General features: G+C 33.5%; 1 protein-coding gene across 1 annotated transcript; it reads right to left on the reverse strand.

Annotated features, from left to right (window-relative positions):
• Positions 1 to 3,890: 3,890 nt before the first annotated feature.
• On the reverse strand, positions 3,891 to 24,901 carry LOC126655158 (uncharacterized). Its single transcript, XM_050349178.2, has 12 exons — positions 24,499 to 24,901; positions 24,138 to 24,229; positions 23,233 to 23,346; positions 18,134 to 18,464; positions 17,453 to 17,632; positions 14,174 to 14,254; positions 13,134 to 13,352; positions 12,797 to 12,939; positions 10,584 to 10,750; positions 7,812 to 8,029; positions 7,584 to 7,676; positions 3,891 to 4,465 (listed from the first exon to the last, which is right to left on the reverse strand). Exons 1-12 carry the CDS (start codon positions 24,865 to 24,867, stop codon positions 4,271 to 4,273), a joined length of 2,202 nt encoding a protein of 733 aa, XP_050205135.1. The 5' UTR covers positions 24,868 to 24,901; the 3' UTR covers positions 3,891 to 4,270.
• Positions 24,902 to 25,887: the final 986 nt, after the last annotated feature.

Below are 25,887 nucleotides of genomic sequence, written 5' to 3' on the forward strand. Positions count from 1 at the left end.
TGCTAGCACTATTGCTTCACAAGCAATTTCGAATTTTAGTGATTTAGTGAATAATGAATTTCGTGATTCTCAAACCAATTGCTTAATGTGTATTTATAGTGATAAACAACACTAGGGTTTGAGACAAATTCGAATTTCAATCTCATTGCAATTCTACAAGTTTATGTTTATCAAAAACTCCTTTTTGATAATTATCCATATATATTAATTACTATATTTATTATCTTCCAAAAAATAATAAATTAAGAAAAACACTTATCCTTAAATTTTGAATTAATATATATATATTTATTAATATATATATTACGAATTATATATATATATAATTAATCACTTAATCACATTGGGCTTGTACAACCCATAACTGTTTTGGGCCTGTTCTTAGTGTGCGACCCTGTAGGTTCATATAACGTTGGCAGTAGGCTCGAAATCCCTATTTCAGCCCACAAGTCATAAGTGGCCTCTAGCAAGACATTATGACTACCCAAGTTATACGAATATCGATAATCCGATTTAACCATTTACAATAATATTTTAATCCCTTTGTCACTCGATATCCAGATTGAATATAAGGCATAGTTCTGTCATCCTTATAATATTCAATCATTAGTTTCTTGACTCTAAGTAGACTGAAAATGATAACTCCTTATCAATTAGCATGGCCATGCATTTCCTTCAGTCTATCTTCTTCAAGGGGCCCATAGATATCTTACTCAAATAAATGAGGGACAAATTCCTTCTCAGTCACTCACATTTCTCACATAGTTACTTTCACATCCAATGACAATCTATTCCATTATTCTGTTAAAGATAATGTAAGACTGTATCAAAACATGAAATAGCTATGTAGAAATCCATGATGATTTCAAGGTCAAAGGATTATACTAATAGAATTGTAATGAGAATTACTTATGACAGTGATCTATGTAGTATTCTCACAGTGGGTCATCCAGTGCCTTATTTCTCAAATAGCACCTATGATTTGACTTAATATCTCATATACATGATTAGTAAAACATAATCATCAGTCAACATCATACTAGTCTCAATGTTCTATTAAGACTAGGGATAGATGGTATATAGTTCTTTTATTAAACCTAAGGGTTCTACTATCAAGTCACATACTTGATGACCTTAGAAAGAATTAATCATTCAAGTATTTTAATCATTAATATAAAATGATAAAAACTGTCAATCAATATATAACAAAATGATAAAGTCAAAATATGGTCAAACATGATTGACCTAGTGCATATCACTAACATTGCATACTTCGCTAATGCATGCCTGCATTCCTCATTATTTCTGAAAATCATTCTCTCACAAAACACAGGAATACTTGTGTCTGGGTCATACTTAACACTGCTTCTCTTAGGTGGTTTAGGGTCAGGGTCATCCTCGTTCTCAGAGTAATAGCTCCCCAAATCATCGTTGTCGTAATAAACACTTCATGTTCCACCTGCACCATCTCCATCTTTGCCATATACCTCATCCTCTTCGACATAACTTTCGTCGCTACTGTCATCACCACTACCCTCGTTGTCTATAATATCCTCCTCTACATTTGAATTTTCCAGCCCAGACTCCCCCCCATCATCCTCTCCACCATCTCCTCCACCATCACCATCTCCTCCACCATCTCCTCCAGGTGGTACAAACAATCTCCTTTTCTTAACTTCTCTTACATTTTTTCTAGCATTGCGTAGCTCATCGTCTTCCTCGTCGTCAGTCAATATACTGACACTCACACATAGATTGTCAAATGTCTGATCCCTCCTATGAACTTCAACCCTACTAGCTTCTGCCACCTCAACCCTACTAGATTCAGCCACCTTAACTCTGCTAGCTTCAGCAACCTTAACCCTACTAGCTTCACCAACCTCTGCCTCAACTTCTTTAGGTGCTTGTGCATGCACAGGGACCTCCTGATCTACATCGACGGCTTGTACCGGACCATGGTCTTCAACCTCTATCTCCTCATTACCTTCAAATTGACAAGCACCCTCTAACTGCTCAAGCTCTAACTGATCAGGGAATTGTAATTGCTTTTGGGGGTCCTGCTTGCCTTTGACAATGTGCTCAAGATAGAAATACAGCACTGATCCACTGTATGGCTTCCCAATCATGTCAAAGAGTCCTTTATCATCAAATATCAGGACATGATCCCCTGAGGCCAGTCTATAGTATAATCCACTAATTTCTGCATACCCTAACCTTTCCACATAAGACATGATGACGTTGTATGACAATATATCCAAATCACAGTATTCTTCTACCATGGTGTGTTTGCCACGTATGTATTTTTGTTTTGCTGTAAAAATACCCCCATGGTACAACACTATGCTAACATACCTCATTTTTCTGCATGCAATATAACAGACATTTAGGGCTACAAACAAATACACACACTTCAATAAATATAGAGCATCAAAAGCAATAACTATTACACCAAGTAATAACCAACCCCACATAGGTCCACAGTAAAGTACACAAACAATTTTTTACAACTTTCAGAGCTCTAATTGCAGAACTTTCAATTGCAAACCCTAACTTTCAACAAAAACCTTAAACAAACACTAAATATTTCAATTCTCAAAATTGGGGTCCACATTTTCATTTCACACAACCCAAAATCATAAAATAAACACAATGTTCAGCATTATCAATGTTCAAAAACCTAAATTACAAATGAAAAATCCGTAAATTGCTAAAAGTTTGATTAAAAAACCATAAATTCCGATAGTTTCTTTAAAAACCATAAATTGGGGACCACATCATCTACTCCAAATACCCATAAAGAATTAGTAAACAATGAAGAGGACCACAATTAATGAAGAATATAAAATCAAAGAGAAACAGTTACTAACCTCAATAAATATGATGCTAAACCTTCGTCTTTCTTCACCGGACAACTAAAGGCATGAACTTTGTCCATGTGTTTTTGCAAACCGACGGCCAGTAACTTTCTAGAGCTTTCTTTCAGCTCGTTTTTCACATACACTAAAATTAAGGTGTTTGAGGTCGTGTTTGCGGTCGTGTTTTTAGACAATGACACTCATCGTCAGCTTAGGAGCTTAGGGTTTTACGTTTTCGAGTTGCACCGTCCACTTAATAAATTAGGGTTCTACGTTTTCGAATTACGAATTTCTACTGTTTAGAGCGACGACGTTTGATTAATTAAACGGAACGGCGTCATATTATAGTTGCTGACTCAGCCGCCACATGGACCACCAACATTACACACGTGGAAATTTTTTTTATCTCAGAGTCCAAGCTGGACTTCGAAATTCATGGCTCACGTTCCCTAACAGTGTTTGAAACTCATGCACAATTTCCCGTCTTCGTAAGGGCCTCAAAATGTCCAAAATGAAAGTACAGGGACCCAACCGTGACGAACTTTGGGGTAGGAGCTTTTCGAGTCCAAATTATAAAGTAGAGGGGCCTTTGAATGGGTTTAGCCATTTTAATTTGATTAAACTAAAAATTAATACATATTTATGCAAAATTTCTACATTTAAAAGTCCAAAGACCTAAAATTAAAAAATTGAAAGTGCATTAGCGGTGTAACACTTGCTTTAACAGAGGAATCTCGGGATAATGTAACTGAAAATGCAGGGATTTAATGATGATGTATTTTGATGGAGGAACCTTATATGCAAAACAAGTAAAATACAAGAACACATTGATGGATTAAGCCAATCGTGCATGTAACATAGTATGCAGTAGGTTTTCTCCTTTCACATTGCAAAACCATTGATGGAGACGGCCAACAAAAATGAAAAAAAAAATGCTAGTCTTCATCAGTCATAGTTATGATTACAAAGAGACTTGAGATACTTCTGCTTCATTTGTATTTTTTTATCATTCTAACGTTTCCCGCTATTTGAGAATTGCGATAAATATCATTGTATATAGATGAAGGCTCATAATACAAAATTTGCGCTATGCCTAAATATATACTTTATAATTACAAGAAATGTGAGTACCTGCCAATGTTGACTGCTCTAATGATTAAAGTAACAGGAAAAGCTAGTTATATAGAGTTGCCAAGAAATTGTTTGGTTTTGACTATTCTCTTCAGGTTAGGCTTCTGAACTGAGTACTGACCTTAAAATATTTTGTTCACACGAGCACAAAGTGGGGGTCGATTGACCGTTCAAGAACCTTCACCAATTAACCATCTTCAATACATGTCCTCTTCTTGTCTCGACTACTCTGAAGAGGACAGTGAAACCCACAGAATTTAACCGATAGCAGAACGAGCACAATCTCAAGAGCTGATTGTCTCTGTCAAAGCTGCATTGCATTCAGGATTGGCGTCTGTCGCAACAGAATGCAATATTTTCTGCCTCTTCTGTTCCTGTGCTTTCCTCCTGGTGGCTTCAAGGATTATTAGAAGCGCAGTAATGTCGGCAGGGCTAACCCCACCCACTCTGCTTGCTTGACCAATAGTTTGTGGCCTGACCTGAATATAAGATCATCAAATTAAAATTAACCATACCATATCATTCTCGTTCAAAAAAATTAATAATAATATTTAAACAGCATCATTTTGTACAATAGATCTTCTCAATTTGATCCTATAATGTATCCCCGCAGACCCATACAGATCCTATGATAGTCAAAATAATCATTAGAGATACAATTCATGCCTTAATAAACAATCGACTTAAAGAGCAACTATCCTAACAATGAAGAGGTACAACCAGATAAGGATTGGTCTACAATTCCATCAAGCAAGGGATATGAACAAGCTGTGCCGAGCTGAGATTTGGCTACATTGAGCTTGGCTTATTTCTTATGTAGTCAAACTCACTATATTTATTATCTTAACGGCGGTCAATGAACCTCAACGAATTTAAGTTATTAGTCAGTTTACCAATAAACAAAAAGCTCAGATGAAAATAATAAAGCAGCAAATGAAATATATTATGTTATGCTGACAAATAAGTTGAAGTACATATTTCCATACATATTATTAAGCAAAATAATTAAATTACGTATCAAGTTATTCATATCAAAATTTACAAGCTAGAACTGGCTTCTAGCTTGAGTTGGCATTTAATAGAAGAGACTCGTCAAATGAGGTCAAGCAAGAATTGTTTTAGTTGAGCTTTGACTCATGAGCATTTTGGCAATTTACATTAGGGGTGTAATCAAGCAAAGTCCAGTCGAGTTGAGGTATCAAGCTCGAGCTCAAGTTTATATAAACAAGCTAGTGCAAAGTTTTGAGGAACCCAAATTCTAGCTTGAGCTTATCAAATGATGTAGGACACGTTTTTTAAATCTATTCTACGCATGTTTAAGTTGTAAACAGCAGAACAGCGGAAACTAATGTTAGATATGAAGTTTTAGGTCTAAAATTAAAAGGAAATTAGGAGATAACAAAGATAGAACAAACAGTTTTCCCAATAATCACACCAAAGACAGCTATTTTTTTCGATTTTCTGCTTCACGAATTTAAACTATTTGTTGCATGGGTTCTCTTGGTTGTTGTCCTTGTTTCTCTTCCTTCATTGTCATATGAGAGAGCATATTTGATTGTTGCACTATCTTTTATACATGCTGCCCGAGAAATCTCCATTTAAATTTGGATCCTTGTGTAGACATATTTTACACTTCCTCAATGGCAAATATTTTTCTTCAACCTTGGTCCTTATTTCAGCTATGTACTATTTGGATCTTCTCTATTTCTCTCCATATCACGCAGAACACCATAAAACCGTATCTTTGCCAACCCTGATCTTAGTAAATCTTACTCTTCATTCCTCACTTATTTTATATCATCAAAACAAGGAACATCTACTTTATTTTTATTATTTTTCATATTCTATGTCAGTACCTTGTCCTCCATTATTTATGCATGCATTTTGAAGAGAGAAATCATCTCTTGCAACCACTCTTACGTGAACACCATGGTCATTGACTTGGATAGCTCGATTGTTCGAATTTGATAGTCTTTGATGTAATTCTTACACATTAGTTCCAAGTGTAGCCAATTGTTGCCTTTTTATCACGTGGTTACCCAATTTGATAGTCTTAGGCTTAAGAAAAGAATCCTCGTGTCAAGCAAAATATGTACTCAATTTGTTGATCGAAACAGGAACAGTGAAAGCTAAACCATGTAGTAGCACACTAATGTTTTCTGCATACTCAGTTTCATACAAAGGATTTGGGTATTCCTTGGGAGTCAAAGGAATGAGAAGTAAGAAAGGAACCCTCTTAGTTCAAAGGAAATATGTACTCGACTTGTTGACTTGAATAGAAAAATTGGGAGCTAAACCATGTAGCAAACAAATGTTCCCTAATTTGCAACTTTCAAGCAAGGAAAAATTGTTTGAAGATCATGAGAAGTATAGAAGTTTAGTTGGAAAGTTGAACTATCTTACACTTGTCCTGACATGGCACTTTGTTAGTGTTGCGAGTCCATTCATGCCCTCTCCAACAGCTAATCATTGGGCAGCTTTGGAACAAATTTTAGGTTATTAAAAGGAGCACCTGGATGTGGCATTATATAGAAAATCATGGGCATTACTCATATTGAGTGCTTTTCAGCTGCAGACTGGACAGGGTGTAATATAGAAGATCCACGTCAAGTTATTGTGTCTTTGTTGAAAGATATTCGATTTCATGAAAGAGTGAGAAGCAAAATGTTGTTTCACGTTCAGACGCAGAATCAGAATATAGAGCAATGACTCAAATTATTTGTGAAGTAATATGGATATATCAACTCTTGATTGAACTAGGCCCTAAGACTCCAATGCCAGCAAAATTATGTCTTAATAATCAAACCACTCTTCATATTGCATCTAATACAGTATTCCATGAAAGAACTAAACACGTTGAAGTTAATTGTCACTTTATTCAAAAAAAAACTACAAGAGTCCCTACTTTTTTGGAGTATGTAAAGACCGGAGGGCATTAAGGAGATATTTCATGAAAGCTCTAAATGAAAATCGAGTTCCTTATATTTATAACAAGCTAGGCATGATAAATATCTGTACTCAAGCTTGAGGGGCAGTGTCAAAGAATATTGTAGAATGTTATATAATGTGAGAAGTACTTAATGTTATAGAATAGAGAAAGTAATTAAATAGAGATACTACTAGAGATTGAAAAGTTCAGAGATTAAGAAGTTCTCCTATAGGTTGTATATATATTCTTCTATATTGAATAAAACATACTCCCTCCGTCCCGTTTAAGAAGTCCCATATTCCATTTTGGGATGTCCCATTTAAAAAGTCTCATTACTATTTTTGAAATGTCTTTCCATTGAATACCCTATTTTACCCTTCTTTTAGTCATTTTAGAAAAACTCTTTGAAAAATTTCACTATTATTAATAGGGGCAAAACATGAAAAGACAAAGATAATAAATGTTTTGTTAATTTGTGTGTAAAAGCAAATGGGACTTCTTAAGTGAGACGGAGGGAGTATAATTTTTCTTTAATCTCTGTCTATAACACAATTGAATTAAATGCAGTCCTCTATGATCCCAAATGAAGATATTGCAGTAGTCTCATGCATTAGATAAAAATGTTTGTCACTTAATAGCGTCAAGTTGAACAGGGAGTTAGTACAAACCTTGGATAGTTTCTCACGTGATTCAAGGGATAAAGTTGTCATTGCATTGTAATCCAAGTCCTTTGGAAGTGGTCTATTTTGTTGATGGGCCATCTACAAGCAGAGAAGCAGTACTGTTCAAGTTATAAAATAAAACAATTGTGCATGTAGAGCTTCTAAGTGCATCCAAATATAAGTACAACAGAGATTTCTGATTCATTGGTTCACAAGAGGAGAACTATTACATACCTGTTGAAGTTGGATCTTCTGACGTACAATGAAGCCTTCATACTTAACATCGATCTCAACACATGCTTTCTCCTCTCTATTTAAGAGCTCATTACCAAAACCATGCTTATCGAGAACTTTATACTGGATGTGTGGTTTCTTTAAAACACTCTCCAGTGTTGAAAAGTCCTTCACAGGCTGTCCAGACAAACGAGTAACATCAGCAGCCAAATCTCCTCCTGGACATTATAAAAGCAGCAGTTACAACCTAGCATCTAATAAATAACTCCTCAAAGCTCAACAAAGACATCTTTTTTCTTTCATCTTTTTTATGGCTTTGGTTGCAGAAATTCTGTAACAGGAGGAGGTAAACCCAAAATCCCCCTTCCTAAGACACTACAATAAAACAACCTTGAACTGATAATTCTGAATTCCTGCAACTAAATGATTTTCTTTAACTTAATTAATTTCTCATTCGGCCTCTCCATCAAAACTACGTCCCAAATTAATGCTTGAACATTGGATCCATTTTGGCACGATGTTTATGCACATGTTGCCACTGCCTTTTCCATCATTTTTCCCCGGCTTGGAAGAGCTAATCTATCATTTTGATCCTGATCAAGCCTTTGGAACTCTTCTTGAGTTATCTCTATGCAATCGGATTGGGAACGATCAACCCTTTTAACAATAAATCTCTGATGACCACTCCTTCTCGTCGAAACCACCTGATGATCAACTACATTTTTAATTTATTCCTTTAGACAATGGCCAGAAGGTAGTCTAGCTTTAATTTCATCATTAGGCACATCCACATCACGTCCGCAAGACAAAGTTAAATCTTCTTTGTTCATGTCATTCAGAAACTCAAGTACATAAGCATTGGCACTTATTTTCTTCAAAAATTTGAAAGGACCTATTTCTTTTGGATGAAGCTTCCTGAAAGCATCTTTAGAAACCTTTCAGGTTTGGTTCAAACAATAACCATATCACCATCTTGAAATTATGCATATTAAATCAGCATTTGTTTTGTAACCTTCAATGCTAATAGCACTATAGCAGTTGTTTTCCTAATATTATCACGTAAATTATAAAAACGCCTATAAAAGGAACCAAATGAATAGATTTCTAGGAAGAAATTTGGTTACAATCTAAAAAAGACTACAGCCTACGCTGCAATGGATGGAAGTTGGCACGACATTTACACACATTATACCACTTTCTTTCCCCGTCACGGTAACAAGAACGATAATATAAACAAGAACAAGTATGAAATAACCAAGAGTATATTTCAAATCAAATATCGAATCGCCAATATTTTGCAGGCTAAATTTGCTTTCTATATGTGCGATAGACGCATATAAATTTCAATTGAGACAAGAACCTTGCACTTAGTAATATAAGAGGAAAGCAGAGTTTTGATCTATAGATACTAATTTGTTAAGGACAAAGAAATGCATTTTCTCTATAAATTTATTACTATTTATTGTGAGAAAGTAATTAATTAACATAGATATAATAAAAAAAAAAAAAAGAAGCAGAAGTTGTGATTATTGAATTTAACAGACAAAAAAACAATTGTTAGTATGCGTGCACGGCCTTAGTGCGTAGCCATAGGTTGAGCACATGGGCAAATGCCAAACATACTGTTTCATGTGCTACAGTGATCGTGCCTGCAGCAGAACTCACAACCTTTTCTTTTCTATCTTTCTTTGCCCTAGGTAATTTTGAAAATATTTAACAGATCACTAGACTGCTTAAATTGCACTCTACTCCTTTGGCCTATAACATCTGAATTCCACACTCAATAATTTTACTAAGCTTACTAAACGTCTGTTTCTCTCACTCAGCTCATCATGGAAATGGCTAAATTTAGCCTTTCATGATCGCAGCCTAGGTTAGAGATCTTTACTCTCAGACCATGTAAATTACTAGTCCATTTAATAAGCATGAAGTCCTTCATATAGTTACTTGATGGTTCCCAACTCAAATCAAAAACTCTTTAAAATGTGGATTTTAAATTAATACCATAGAGATATATCTACACTAAACAATAGATGATTTAATAATTCAATGCACCATGTAAACAGTTACAGTAAGGTCCATCTGATGCTACTTCTCTATCTGAAGATAATTGTTTCAAGTGCATTTTCAGTATAAAATTTGCACATTTTAGAGTTGCTATGGGTGATGTTATAGCTGACACAGCTCCTAAATCTCCAAAACCAATATTGGCTAGCAAGAGATTTACATATGGAAGAAATAGTCAAATTTCCCAAATGATCTTTTCTTGTGTTTTCTTACACAGCTCCTAAATCTCCAAAACCAATATTGGCTAGCAAGAGATTTACATATGGAAGAAATAGTCAATTTCCCAAATCATCTTTTCTTGTGTTTTCTTATTTAATTAGCATTGCTGATTTTAGAATATTTCTTATTTACATTCCTTAAGAATAGCTAATAAAAAAAGCAGGATTTATGGATAAGGGACTAACCTACCCTCACTTGAAATATAAAAATGTTTTTACAAGAAACGTAACAGGCAGAAATGAAATTCAAGGTTAACTCCTAAAGTTCAGAGATTTTATGGTTCTCTATTCAGCCATTAACTACACTTCAACATAGGTCGAATTCGAAAGGAAGGAAAGCCCAGAAGCAAAATTCATCTTCCTTGATCCCATAGAAAATAAAAAACCCATATCTTATCCCAAAAACAAGGCTGCAACAAGAGTATTTTTCCATATTTGTAGGTTATTTTATTTCCTCTTTAGCTGCAAAAGATTATAAAACACAAACCTGAAAACCTGACAGATTTTAAACGCTGTTTCTCCTCAGAAATTCGAGCTTGTTTATCTTGATATAATTTCCACCGTCTGTCATTTATCAAACCTATTTCATGCCCCAATGGTGTGAGACGACTATCAGCATTATCAGATCGGAGAAGTAATCGGTGCTCAGAGCGGCTAACAGATGGAAGAAAAATAATTAGGTAAAATTTATATCTTAAAAATGAATACCATGAACAATTTAAATTGTTAGTCGAGCTGAAGAACAGAAAATCACATGCAAGTACATGATAATGCTTGCAAAAAAAAAGTCACTGTTCACAGTAGACCAGGTTGTGACTTTCTACTTCAGGCATTATTAAGGAAAACATTTGATCTGTCATGAGAAGTTTTCAACAGGTAAAGGATGAAAATAGGAGCCAAAATATTATATTTGCTACATGACTAAGAAGCAATGATTAAAGGACCTTCCGGTTCAACCAGTTGAACCAAGAGCCGTCCAGTTGTCCAGTCCAACTAAGTCCAACTAATTTAAAGAACCGGATATCCGATCCCACCGATCGGACCGGATCCAACCAGGAAATCAAACAGAACCGATGATTGATCAATTGAACAGGTTGGGCCATAAACTATACAAGCTAGGTTTAATTTTTATTCTTTTTTACAATTTTACTAAACCAACGGTTGATCAGCCCATCAGGGAACCGGTGGCCATACCGGTTCGGCCACCGGTTCGATTTTTAAAAAACTGCTAAGAAGTTCGTAGAAACTCGAAGCAAGACAGATATGAAAATAATATTGCTTCTTAATTTTTAAAGGGTTATATATATATATATAAAAAATCCCCACCTTTCATGTTTTTTGCGATTTAAGCATGTTATTCATAATATGGCACCCTAAATCTCAATCTTTCCAAACTTTTAATACTACGATACTGTTTAGGGGTTTTCCCGCAAAAACGATGTCATTTTGACTGTTTTGAATGACTAAAACGATATCGGATAAGACATTTGGGCTATAAAATGCCTAAAAACGATAGGTTTCTTTTCTTTTTTTCCAATTAAAGGAAATGTTAAGATTTTTTATGTCAACTTATAAATAATGTGCTTAAACCACAAAAACAAAACTAGGAGAATTGGCAAAACAAATCTCAACGTTTCTTATATGTAGCGATTTAATCCTGATGTTCAAAAAGTTACAAAACTAATCCCAATTTTTTCCGTTTTTTTTTTTCATTTTCTAGCGATTTTTGGTAGGCAGTTTAGGACAAACACAAATATTAAGAAATTTAGTAAATTAATTCTATGAAAACATATCACACTTGCCTTTATTTAATGCACTGTTGACTGTCTCTTCCTTTTTCTCTCTCTTATAATGTAATATATCATAATTAATGAGGGTGCATATGCCATTTGATCATTTAAGTAATAAATGACTGCCTATAACTTGGGACAAAAAAACTTGAAATAGTGCTTATCAATTTGAGAAGGAGGGAGTAATTAATAGTCAAATCTTTTACATTTTTATGTTTTAATTGGTTAAAATTTAATGACAAAACCCATAAAAATTCTAATTTATTGCAAAACAAAGATCGGAGATAAATTAAGATCTTTCAATAATAAAAATGAAATCATTTAGGGGCTTTAATAATTTTATTTATTAAAATATTATATTTTATTGTCCGTCTTTTTTTCTAAAAAATTTGTTTGTCTTTTTTCATGAAAGGTCTGTCCCATTTTTTTAGAAGGTTTGTCAGTGGTCGTTGAATCGGATGTCATGACTATAGTTTCTGATATCAGAAATTAGTTTGCTAATGATAGAAATGTTTCGATCGAATACTCTATCTCGTAAGTAGATTTGAGAATTAGACAGCACGTGTGTTGGCGTGAAAGTCCATTCCATGTTGATCTAGTTTGATTTTGATTAGATTTGGAAAAAGTCGCAAAAGTTTGGAATTTATATACCATTAAGCCTAAAAAGAAAGATGGGAAGAATATTAATGTTTCTAAGAATATTCTACATACTTTTATACAAATGAAATCATCTCAAACACATAATGGTGCATATGCTCCAAACACTAGTCAAAAGCTCATTATTTATCAGCATTACATAATTACTGCACATCAAATTTTATTCCCCATGCACACACTTGCAATTTGCAACTATACCAACAATTTACTGCCAAAAAATACACAAAAAAAGTATCAATAACTAAGCAATTACCTTGTTAACATACGGTATGGTTCTCGAAGATCCTTGGTGACCAGATCATCAAGTAACGTGCCTATATAACTGCTTTCCCTCTCGAGTACAATGAGGGGCTTACCATCTGAATGTCTTGCAGCATTAATACCAGAAAGAATTCCCTGCAAGAAGAGAAGGAAAAAGTAAAGGGAAAGATGAGAAAATTTTGAAGAAAAGACATTACTTTCATCAGAAAAAATCCACTACTGCCTTTAGATTGCTGAGACCAGCAAACAAGTTATCGTCTTACTGAGCAATGACAGAAAATATAAGTTCATTAATATGAGAAAAAGTAGACACTGTCATAGAAGTCAACCTGTGCTGCAGCCTCTTCATAACCTGTTGTTCCATTTATTTGACCAGAAAAGAAAAGCCCCTCAACCTTCTTTGTCATAAGAGACCTAGAGCATTGATGTGCAGGCAGGAAATCATATTCCACGGCATAAGCAGGCCTTAGCATAGAACAATTTTCAAGTCCGGGCAAAGTTCTCAAGAGCGGTAACTGTAATCTCTCAGGTAAACCAGTCGAGAATCCCTACAAGGAAAATATGTGACTATTTAGGGACAAAATCTTATTGGTAAATATAGTACGATGAATAAACTAGGAAAGGTGTACTTTTTATCTGCTAATATCTCATGCAGCAAATATAATTTGTCAAAATTGGTAATAATGAAGATAAACTGCCAGTACCAAAAATTTCACAACCAATTAACAGATATAAAAGTGATGTTTGGAGATATTCTCCAATAAACAATATGAGAGAAGCATGAATGTAATACAACTACTTTGTTGAGGTCCATTTAATTATTAGAAAGCTAACTTCCTTCTAATAATGCAACCATAATTCTTCATATACCAGAATTTAAAAATTAGGTTGTTTGTTCACAGGGAGATGCATAAAGGTTTAGGATATTCATTTTTTTTTATAATGGAAGTCCAAATAATAAATTTTGGGTCTTGAACATTAGATATGTGAAAACCCAATTGAGCTTATAAGTATGTGATTCATATTTGCCAACACACATATATATAAACAATTTTAGTTTGCTCCTATCCAATTTCAACAAATATATCTATGTAAAAGGTTAACGAGGCATAGTCTAGAAGACTTCCGAATGTAGTAGTACTAGTAGCAACTTGGAATTGAGCTAATCACAAAACCTCAGCATGAACAAACACAATAGAATATGGACACAATTTTCTTTTGCTTGCTCTTTTTTAACTGCTTCTTGATATGAAGAAAACCATTTGCTCTCAACAAGGTTGATTCATATTCCTTCACACAAACAAATTTAATCTATTACCATAATTCTATAATTTCACCAAGATAACAAGAAGAAAAGGACAAGAATGACCTGCACATAGAGCTCCGGCACATTCCGACCTTCTGGTTCAAGAAAAATTTGATGTGATTCTTTATCTTGAAACCTCACAATCTGGAAAGGAGAAGATGATTAGAAGTAAATTTCACAGCACTGACACGTTATCTGCTTAATAAATGTAGCAAAGCGTTGTGTAAAATCATAAATAAAGTAGCAACATCGACATAATTCCTATCACTATTGCATGATTAGATGGCATTGCCACGAGTGGAGCTGAAATGATTTAACCCTTTAGAAGAGAGAAGCTACGTTATTAATTCCCTCCTGCATTACCTAAAGGAAGGAGACCCCCAAATATGGAAAAAAGGGTTGGGTTCTGCATAACGGCTGCAATGTAATTTTTTTCTTTTATTCCTCATCTATATTGCTACTGTAGAGAGTCAGTGTTGGTCCATCAGCTTACATCCCCTTTTTTGGTGCATTATGATGTCTGTTATGATTATACCAAGTCCCATTCCATTTGTTTCAATATGAGTATAGTTGATAAATTAAACACCTTTCAGTTAAGTTTGCAGAAAATCAGGTATCTCCCAGATTAACTTGTTTTAGCTATAACAGGAAAAGAGGATCCAATTTTGGTAGGATGGTTCAGTGGTGGAAAGGATACCGATATTCTTTAAACTTGTGCCATGTGTTCATTATGAATGCCGGATATCTCGTCCTCCATGTAGCAACATTTTTTTCCTCTGTTTTCCTTTCTTATTTTTCTTTCTTTATGATTGATGAGAAAAAGCTAGGAACCAACAATGATTGTGTAGAGTTCCCACAACAAGGATACCGATATTCTTTAAACTTGTGCCATGTGTTCTTTATGTTTTCCTTTCTAATGTTGTGAACCTAGATTGTGTAGAGTTCCCACAATAATTAGAGTTAATATTGCATGCAGAATATTGTTCAGAAATTGTAGAGATCATATCAAAGGAGGAGTGGGCAGTATTAGAGGGCTTAAATATCACATGACACTAGCTAAACAAAGTACAAGAAAAAATAACAAAGAAAAACAAAATAACAAAAGAATACTAGGTTAAATACGGAACAAGAGGAGACAAGGCTTAACTTCCTATTTTGAGAAGCAACATGAATGACTAGGCTTAACTTCCTATTTTGAGGAGCAACATGAATGACTTTGTTAAGGAGACAAATAACTTCATATGAAAAAACAGGGAGGAACTTATGAAACCATCAAAAATCTGAAACCTGGCTCTCTTTGGACCAGTCAATGCCGAAGTTCACAAAGTAGATGTTATAGAGGTTCATATAATTGGTAATCCTTAGTAACTAAATAAAAGCAGACAATAAACATAAAAGCAATTAAGTACAATTTAATAAGTTTTATTTAAACAATTATTTGGAAATTTTGGGTGATTCATTATATGTCCCTGAACTTAGTGCATAATAACTAGAGACCCCTTGTTCCAGAAATGAATTAAAACATTAATTTGTCTGTTGCTGTTAAAACAAGACAATGAGTGAGTGCTATTATAATTATTTGCAGCTTCATTGAAGTTTAATATTTTAATAAACTAGTTTTTTATTAACTATTTGATCCATTATTATTTGTAATTTGAATTTAAATTTAACTAGATTTTAATTTTCTCTCCGTCCCAAATTGACGGGCAATATTTAAAGTTTCTTTATGTGCTCATTTATTAATTGATTGATTAAGGCAAAAATACTGAAAACTCCCCCACCTTTGAACTTTTTTTCAATTCCACCACCACCTAGGAGAATTCTCAATTGCACCCTATTTAGGGTTTTCAGTTTTCATCTGTACCCCAAAATAAAAAAAATTGATAATTTAATTAATTTAATGATAAAATTATTAAAACCAACTAAATAGAGGGATTGTATCATTATTTTTTCCACTTGAAAAAAACAAATAAATTAGTATATGAAGGATTGATTTAAACTTTTTTCTAAATAATAACAGGTCATTTTAGTCAATTGGGGTACAGACGAAAACTGAAAACCCTAAATAGGGTGTAATTGAAAATTCTCCTACGTGGTGGTGCAATTGAAAACAAAATCAAAGATGGGGGGTTTTTAAGTATTTTTGCCATTGATTAAATATCATAAAAAACATAAAGTCACAATTTAATAAAATAAGTTCAATTATGGTATTTTTTTTATAAAATTAACTCATTTTCTCTAGATAAACTAATTTTTTAATATTTTTGTTTGTCCTAAATTGTATATCAATTTGGGACAGAAAAGGTATTTATTTGTAGCTTGAATTGATACTTAATTTTCATATAATCCTATTAGTTTTAGTATTAGTATAGAGTTTCAATCTCATAAATCTCATTAATAATTAATAAAAGAAATTACTATTTGTTAATTATCTATAACTTGAATTGATACTTATTTTTTATAAAGTTTCTATTAATTTTAATACTAGTATAACAATAGAAACACTTGGAGTTTAAATTTATTATTAAATATTGAAAAATAAAATACTTAAATAACCTTAATAAGTCAACTTTAATAGACATTATTATTGTAACTTTATTTATCCACTCCTCTTCACACATATAAACACATATATACATGTCTGTGTATGTGTGTGTGGGGATGAGGGAGATGTGCCCTTCAAATCAACCAAGCTAATTGCTAAAAATCAGACTAGGACAAAGAGTTAAATTATAACAAATCTGAGAACAAAAGACACATAACCCAAAACAAATTGACTTTGGTCCATTTCCTGATTATTGTAGTCTGCTTCTGAAAAAGATAATGATTGAATGAGGGGAAAAGCAGGATGACATATCCTGTAAGAAAATAATACAGAGTATCTAAACTATTCATAACTTAAATAAAAATACAAAGTTAGATCTGTTCAAAATATATTTTGCAATTCAGTATAAAATCATGGGAATAGGGTGGTTATTCAACCATTGGAATTTGCTATTAAATTTTCAAAATCTGCCACTTGCAAAAACTTCCTTCAACTCTGAGGAGAATTGCCCCTCTAATCTATAGATAACCAGCTCAATATATCAGTTAACCATTCAATTTAGCAGAATAATTCTTCAAAATTGTATAACATACATTTAACTACTCTGATTGATGCATTAGTTATTTCTACGGCTGGGGTTAGGGACACCTTTTTTTGTGATATACGGAATTAGTACCACTTTAGCTCCCTTCTGTGACCTATTTGACTCCACAATGGTAGAGACATAATATAGAAAGAAAGAAAAGGAGATGGGACAGACGATATGTTGAATGAGATATAAATTTCAAAGAGTGTACCTTGTCCTCAATAGAAGGGCAGTACCTGGGTCCCTTAGCTTCAACCCATCCTCCATAAGTTGGAGTTTCATGCAAATTATCCTTTATAAGCTGATGGGTGGTTTTTGTAGTACGTGTCAGATAGCAACACATTTGTTCTCTTTCAATATGTACATCAGGATCAAAACTAAACCAGCTAACCTGCAAATCATTCCAGAAAAACGTAAAACTAACATGAAGAAAATTAGAAATGCAACGTTTTCAAGAATAAAAAAAGATTTTATGATTCTGTTTCTTTTGGCCGATGATAATTAGATTCACAGTTTTGTTTCTGCAAAAGTAAGCCTCCCTAAAGAGTCAAAAGAACTATTTCTTAGTAACTGGACTAGCAGCCTAACTGTTGGGTCCCTGCCTCATGCTACAGGAGGTCAGGTTCAAACCCATCAGTCTTCTCCCTCTTCATAACTTTCCTAAGTGCAAAAGAGTGAAATCCTCATCATACAAGCTGGTAAATGCATGAATTGGAGCTAGTACCAGTAGATGAGGGCATAACAACCACTGTTGCCTATGACAAACAGCAAAAATACTAAAATGTTCTAAATTCAACCTATTTTTATAGTTAATAATGAAGAAATCATTTTGAAAACTGCAAATATGACAACCTACTCTACAAAACCTACATATGAGATAAAATGGGAGGACCTCTTCATCCCCATGCTGAGGTTCCAATCCAGAATAATCAACCGTACGACTGTCCACACGAGCTGGAGTTCCAGTTTTTAACCTATCAGTTTCAAATCCAAGGCATTGCAAGTTTTCTGTGAGTCCTTCTGAAGCTGACTCGCCAGCTCTTCCTGCATGCATCGAAGTTCTACCAACCCAAATTTTACCACTCATAAAAGTTCCAGTAGTGAGAATAACCGAAGAAGCATAAAAATTCATCCCAAAAAAAGTGTGAACACCTTCCACATTGTCATTCTTTCCAAGTAAAATATTTGTTACCATTGCCTCTCTGATAGAAAGATTTGGAGTGCTGAAATGCAAAATTACATTAATTAGCTTATACATACTCAGGCATTCACAGTTACTATCATCAATAAAAAGAAGGTTAAAAGAGGAAGAAAAAAACGCAGATGGAAAGCTGCAGATTACATTTAAATTTTGACTGGAAGGGTAAAATGTAGAGGAATAAGGCGGAGTGGGAAAATGGTGTCAACTACATCCATTATTTAATAAAGATAGAAATATGATTATACCTGATTTAAGGAGAATCATCACCTTAGAAGAAGATTTGAACTCATTAATTTTTTTCAAAATTTAACAAATACTCCCTCTGTTCCAAAAGAATTGTCCACTTTTTTCTTTTTTTTTGTCCCAAATACTTGCCCATATTTCTAGTAAATCACAATTTTAAAATTAAATAGTCTATATTTCCCTTATTTAAAGTCCACTAATTATTGTCATTTTCCCGAAAAAGTGAATTGATTAAAGCATTTAATAAGAGTATACTAAGAAAAATGAAGATACTTTGTTAAAATTAGAATATTAATTGTGTTTTCTTAAATTGTATGAAAATAGCAAAATGAACAATTGTTTTGGGACAAAGGGATAGCATCCTGCCTAAACTTCTTTCTGAAAATCCACACATCGAATGGTGCAATCAACATCTAGTAAACTAATGTGCAAAAAATAATTAAGATAAAAGAGTTTGATCGTAAATTTTCTGGTAGAGTTGTACACTTAAATTTGATACAGAAATATGTTAAAAGCGCGCCTAAGGCGCTAGAATAGCGCATAGCACAGGTGTTGCACCTCAGAAACACCTGAGGCGACCACCTTCAAGGCGCACCTCAGGCGCGCAAAAGCGCTCAGGCGAGCTTCTGAAGCGCGCTTAGCGCATCTGAGAAACCCTAATATTTTTGGGCTTGGGTTTTGGGCCTTTAAAAACAAAACATTAACAAAAGAGTTAGTTGGGTTTTTGGCTTTTAAAAATATTAAAAGAATGCATAGAAAATTTAAACGACTGCTCCTCTTCTCTGTTTTCTACCTTCAAACTTCCACAAAGGATCAACTAGTGGTAGGCTAGTAGCTTTATTGGACTTATGATTTTATCAAAAGCATACATTTAATTTTGGGGATAATTATTGTGTGTTATAGGTAACTTAATTTTTTTTTACATATATGCGCCGAGCTTCATTCGGGCGTGCGCTTTTTTTGCGCCTTGCGCTTAAAGTGATATGGGACCCTTTGCGCTTCAAGTGTGGTTTGCGCTTTAACAACTATGAATATAACAAACATTATATTTCTACCTTAACCCAAAAGTCTGACGTAAATCCATCTTTCTAATGAAATAACAGGTCTATTCCTTTTTAAAAGTGGAAAAACCATGATGCAATCAATGTTATCTTACAAACATGAGTTTCTTAATTTGGAGTGCATCAACCAGAAATATTCTCTCTTTAAATACTTGAGACAAGTGAATTCTCACATAATCCTTTATCAGTTCCATTCATACCTTTCCACAACCTCCAAGGTCTTTTCCCTAAGATTTCAATCTAATATAGAAGAAGCCCAGAATCAACCTCAATTACCAACTCTTTGGTACTTTTAGGTTGCAACAAGCTTCAAGTCTCTCGAATAACAATAAATTTCGTAACACTGAATCTTGCGTCCCAATTGCATCAACCTTACAGATTCATATATTGTATAGTTTCAACAGCAAGTGATCTACAGTGTAATCATCAACCATTTTCTATAGAAAATGTGATGTTTTTCACTTGCTATAATCAAAAAAGTATTATTTTAAGTGCTCATTTTCACATATTTGACAGCCATGTCTAAAGTTTCAGGTTCGTCATTAAACATAAACTCGCGTGCTTCTTCACTATTATTTACTAGATAACAATACTGATAGCTGTATAAAACTTTTATCCTACTTTCACTATTATTTTCGCTTTTCAAACAAGCACATTTTTTGGTCTCCTTGTGTCGTTCATACGCTCAACCTGATTTTTAAATATTTTGCTAAAAGCTTCAATTGGTTATACGATATCTATAAAAGGAGAAAAAGCATTGTGAAGTATATAATCAATCCTTCACATGCTTTAGCCATTTTCTAAAATCACAATCTGACTTGTATTTGATGAATATAGCAAAAATCATGTGTACTCCCCATTTTATTTTGTTGAAAAGGTTATCAATCTGTAGATCTTTTGAAACAATGGTTGTTCTCACGCCATGGAAGGATTTGATAAAATATGGAGATTAGGAAAGGCTTAATCATCCAAAAATACCCTACCTCTTCTACTTTTTTCATTTATGGCCGCACCCTTCAAAATCCTCAATTTTAGCCAATTTCTCAATTTCCACTTTCAATTATATCCATTTGTTTAAATTGGAGTGAAAAAAGGTTAGAATACACCCTTCATATTGCTTCATGTTTGAATTTTTTAATGATAAAATGCAAATTGGAACAAGTAATATAAACGACATATTTGAACTATTTTTCACTCCAATTTGAACAAATGGCTACAATTGAAACTGAAAAAATGAGAAATGGGCTAAAAATGAAGATTTTGAAAGGTAGGACCATAAACGAAAAAAGTTGAAAAGATGGGGTATTTTTGGATGATTAACCATTAGAAAATGAGAAAAACGGGTTCATTAGTTACCGAAACAATTAAAAATGAAATATTTTGGGAAAAATCAGAGAATATATTAAAATTACTTAGCCATTGTATTTAGTGGTCAAGTTTAGTGATAGTGAGGGTCCAAAGATGGCTATAATCTATAAAAACAATGGATTGCATGCTTGGGGGTTTGAAAGATACAAGGAAAACATATAAGTATTCAAATTTTTATGATCAAAAGGAAGCTACTGTTCTTGAAAAGTGGGGAAAGATGAATAATCCAATAATTGCCTTGGCTTTACTCTAACTCTAAAATTTTATAATCATAAATAATTTCAACTACCATCCCCTTAAAGAATATCTAGAACAGCTCCAAATCTGCATAAAGAAGTTGTTTTAGGTGTCATAGAGAGAGGAACTGGAGTACATACTTTTATATTCACAATGTTAAAAAAAAAATGAATTGTACAAGAGCTGATAAGTTGGTCCTTATTCACTCCTATATTTGTTTTCTATCTTGTTTTGGTGAAAGCTATGTGAATGGACCTTATAGAAAATGGGATATGAGTCCTGAAAATTCATATTGGGAGGATTTAGCATTAAATCTTGATGATATTTTCTAAAAGTCATTGGATTATGATGCAAGAGAACAAGTGAGAATATTTTCTAGAAGACTAGATTATGATGATATTTCGCACTAAATCTTGATGATATTATCTAGAAGACTAGATTATGATGCAAGAGAACAAGTGAGATTAGAATATCGAACTGATTATTAGAATTTTTAAAGTAGTGATCTAAATTTTGGTGTTGCTACATTTGAATAGTTTATGCTATCATGAATTATTTTGATATTTGCTTTACTTTTTTGAGCTATTTATTGTATATTTGAATTTATACATTGATGTTTTATTGAACTACACTAAAAAATTAACTTCCAAGAGAGACTATGATAATTTAAAGTTGTTGTATAAATAAAATTAAAATTCATTTTCTACCAACAAACCCATAATATAATTTTAGAGTATTGCGTCTCGAAAGAGCTGCCAACTAATCCGATCCTTAGACTACCAAATTCTTTAACAATGTGCAAATTGAGTCCTCGTCCATGTACCACTACTCGTAGCGTAACACATTCCAACTAACTATGTTTTAGACTCACAAAACCATAACTACAATTTAAAAGCACTAATTATGTTCAAAAATAATATTTATAATAGCATTCCGGCCAGCACAACTGCTAGAATAACTTTTTCTATTAGCAAAATAATTTTTTATATCCACAATTTTGATCATTTGTCAAATATATTCCTAAACTATAATTTGGACATTCTAATCCATGAATTTTGCAAATTGGGACAATTATATATAGTGGCGAAGCCACATGAACAGAAAACCAATGTATTTAATTACTGAGGCTAAATAATGCACATTTAATTTGTTTTTAATATAAATTGACCACCTTTATTTTTGTATTTTATATAAAAATATAAAATCCCCCCCCCCCTTTCAAATAATTTCCGGCAATCGCCCCTGATTTAAATACAAGCCCTAAACTAAATGTATTTTAGGGATTATTTTTATAAATTTTTGATTCCATGAAAGATTATTGTTTACAATTGATCTTTTATTTTAGTTTAAATAGGGTTACGCGAGTTTAAAATGGGGATCATGTGCCCAAGAATAGGTTTCAATTGAGGGTTGGATAAATTTATCTTAATTCGCAAAATTGACAAACATGTCCTATTTTTTAGTTATATTTGATGAAATGTTCAAAATTATGGATATAAAAAAGTATTTTGCCTTTTCTATTTGAAAAGAGATGGAAGCTTCTTAAGGTAGAGAAGAATGACCTAAAATAGTTGTATGATTAACTTTTATTATATGTACATGTGCAATCGTATGTATTTAAACACTAAAGCATCAATCTATACCCAAAATCCCTCTTTCAAAAGTTAAAAGGCAGCGGGCAATTAGCAACGACAATCTAGCAGGTATGACAATGAAATTTATTTTCTATAAGCCTATGAAAGAATATTAATGGGAACAAGAAAAATGAATAAAAGAAAATCAAAAGCTATGAAAATGAAAATTATTTTCTATAAGCCCGACTGAAGCACATTAAATGGGTACAAGAGAGAGAAATAAAGCAAAATCATATATATAACTTACCTTTCCACTATTTTTTTCATTTGCATAGCATATTCCCTTTTGTCAGTTTGTGCACGCAAAGCTCGAACTGCGGGGCCTCTTGAGATGTTCAACACACGCTTTTGTAAGTAGCACCTGAAACAAGAACATAAAAGAGCTATTACAGGTTGAATTGCAAATGATGACACACTCAATTGATTTAAATAAATGCCATCTCTGATCAATGCAATCACGGACTTGTTAATGGCGCATATCAATAAATCAAAACACTTACAGCCATGGTAGCCTCAATCCTATCTTATCGCTTGTGTCTGATTTAAAAAAGGCCACTCCTCACACTTAACCTTTACTAAATTAAAACTCCTTTTAAACCCAGACATATACGTACTTCATGGCCTTTTCAGTTACCATCTTAGACACATTTACCACTTCCAAAGCCACCCATTTCTCCAGTTTCTTGCTTTAATCTACTCTATTTCAGGACACCAAATTTTCATTCATTGTTTATATCATTAATTTTCGCTATGCTAATTTTTTTTGAGATTCAGATAATTTGATATGTAAGTAAAACTTCTATAGGAATGATATGATACCAGTAGAAAACTTGAAAACATCTCGGGAATAATAAGTTTCAATCATCAGAATTCTGCATGTACATGTATTCTGAAGAACTGCATTCTATGCATTCTAGTCAATTTGAAGAAACTTGTTCTCAGCAATGCCACATTTTCTCAGAGAATACTGTATGATTTCTGTTTTTGTTCTAAAATAAGAAGCACTCTGCACTTCACTAACACAATTTATAACAAAAGCAGATGCAAAAAAATGTAAATTAATGCTGAATTGAAATGCAATAAACAACTACCAGTAAGAGTAGGATTAAGAGCATAATGTTGTAATAACAACAGAGCATAAATAAACATTACCTATCTGCAATTTTCCCAATTTCACCTCCAAGTGCATCCACCTCGTGAACTAATTGTGATTTTGCAGGTCCCCCAACTGCTGGGTTGCAAGGCTGCATATCAGAAAACAACTTGATCAGAACAAATTTGAGAATATCTCGACTTTTTGTCGCGTTTATATTCACATATGCATGTCTCTGATAGTTTGCCAGAAACAGTAAACTAAAATAACTGAGTTATGTTCGTCTTGTACATAAATGGAGAAAATAGCACTGTTAATTTTAACTTTAAAAATAGATAATGAGAGAAGCCCTAAAATAGAACCCTAGAAAAGAAATTAGTAAACTAATACTAATGTTCCGGTGAGAAATTAGAAGCTGACCTGCCAAGCAATTCTATCAATATTAAGGGTAAGAAGAAGAGTGTTAGCGCCTAAACGAGCAGAAGCAAGAGCAGCTTCACAACCGGCGTGTCCTCCTCCCACCACAATCACATCGTATCTTTCATCTTGCGAGGCTGTTGAAGCGGAGGAAACAGAGAAGCGGCGGCGGAATAAACGAGTGGTTGATCGGAAATTACGGGGGTACGACAGGGAGAGAGCATCAAATTTGGGTTTGGAGTTGGAGAAAATGAGAGAGGAGTGAGAAAGGAAAGGGGCAAAGAGAGTGAGATGGTGGTGGTGGTGGTGGTGGTGGTGGTGGTGACGGCGGCAGCGAGTAAGGCGAGAGAGATGCAGAGTGAGTGTTGTCATTTGTTTTTGGTTGATACTTGATGGATGCACAACCTTTTACCTTACAATGGATATGCTTGGTAAGACAACTATTGGACAAAGGATCACTTTACCCCCTCAACTTGGCACAAAGTATTAAAAAAGTGCAAGGTAAGAAAAAATGATCACTTTTACCTGAATTTGACAGAATTGGTACAAAAAAACTCTTCCCACCTCTCACCCAAAAGAGTGAGACACACTCTCCGGTTTTGATGGTGGTTTTTTCTATGTGGTTTTTGATAAATATAGATGTAAAATGGTCCCAAATTTTTTAACATTTTAGATTAATATCTATACTTGAATAAAAAAAACAATTTAATCCTTCAATTTAAAACTTTACATAATAAATTAACTCTCCAATTTTGAATTTTAAACCTTTTTTATTTAATTTACATAAATATCCATAGTTTTATGAAATTAGAAAATGTAAAAAATATTTTGTATACATGCCAAAACAATTTACTCCTTAGAACCAAAAATCGACCCTTTAAAATAGATCTGGTGAATCTATTCATCGCAAAATTAATGAGTAGACATATTTGTTCATCACTTAATGAAAGTGATGAATAGTCTATTTATCAATTAATGAAAGTGATGAACAATGCTATGTTCATCACTTTCTTAATGACACTGATGAACAAACCCGTGAGGTTAGTTCATTTAGCGAGCTCCTCGCCAAAACGAGGAGCAAATTTGCTTTTCTTTTTAGCAAGAAGTAGATCTGCTCCTCGCCTGAGGACCAGAACTCCAAGGAGGAGTTGCTTCTCCGACGAGTAGGCTCCTCCTCCTCGCCAGACTTTTCAAAAAAAAATGGAAAGAATTTTGGAAGAATATTCAAAATGGCTCCTAAATTAATTAAAGTTTAATTAACATTTAAATATGACTAATTAGAAATTCATTCTCCAATTAAGATGCTACGTCAGCATAGAGGGTTTTTGGGAATTTACCAAGTTCAGGGTAAAGGTGATCTGGTTTTTCAGTTTTAGACTTTTTAGATACTTT

This window comes from Mercurialis annua, linkage group LG7 (genome assembly GCF_937616625.2).
Source record: "Mercurialis annua linkage group LG7, ddMerAnnu1.2, whole genome shotgun sequence".
Classification (NCBI taxonomy): Eukaryota; Viridiplantae; Streptophyta; class Magnoliopsida; order Malpighiales; family Euphorbiaceae; genus Mercurialis; species Mercurialis annua.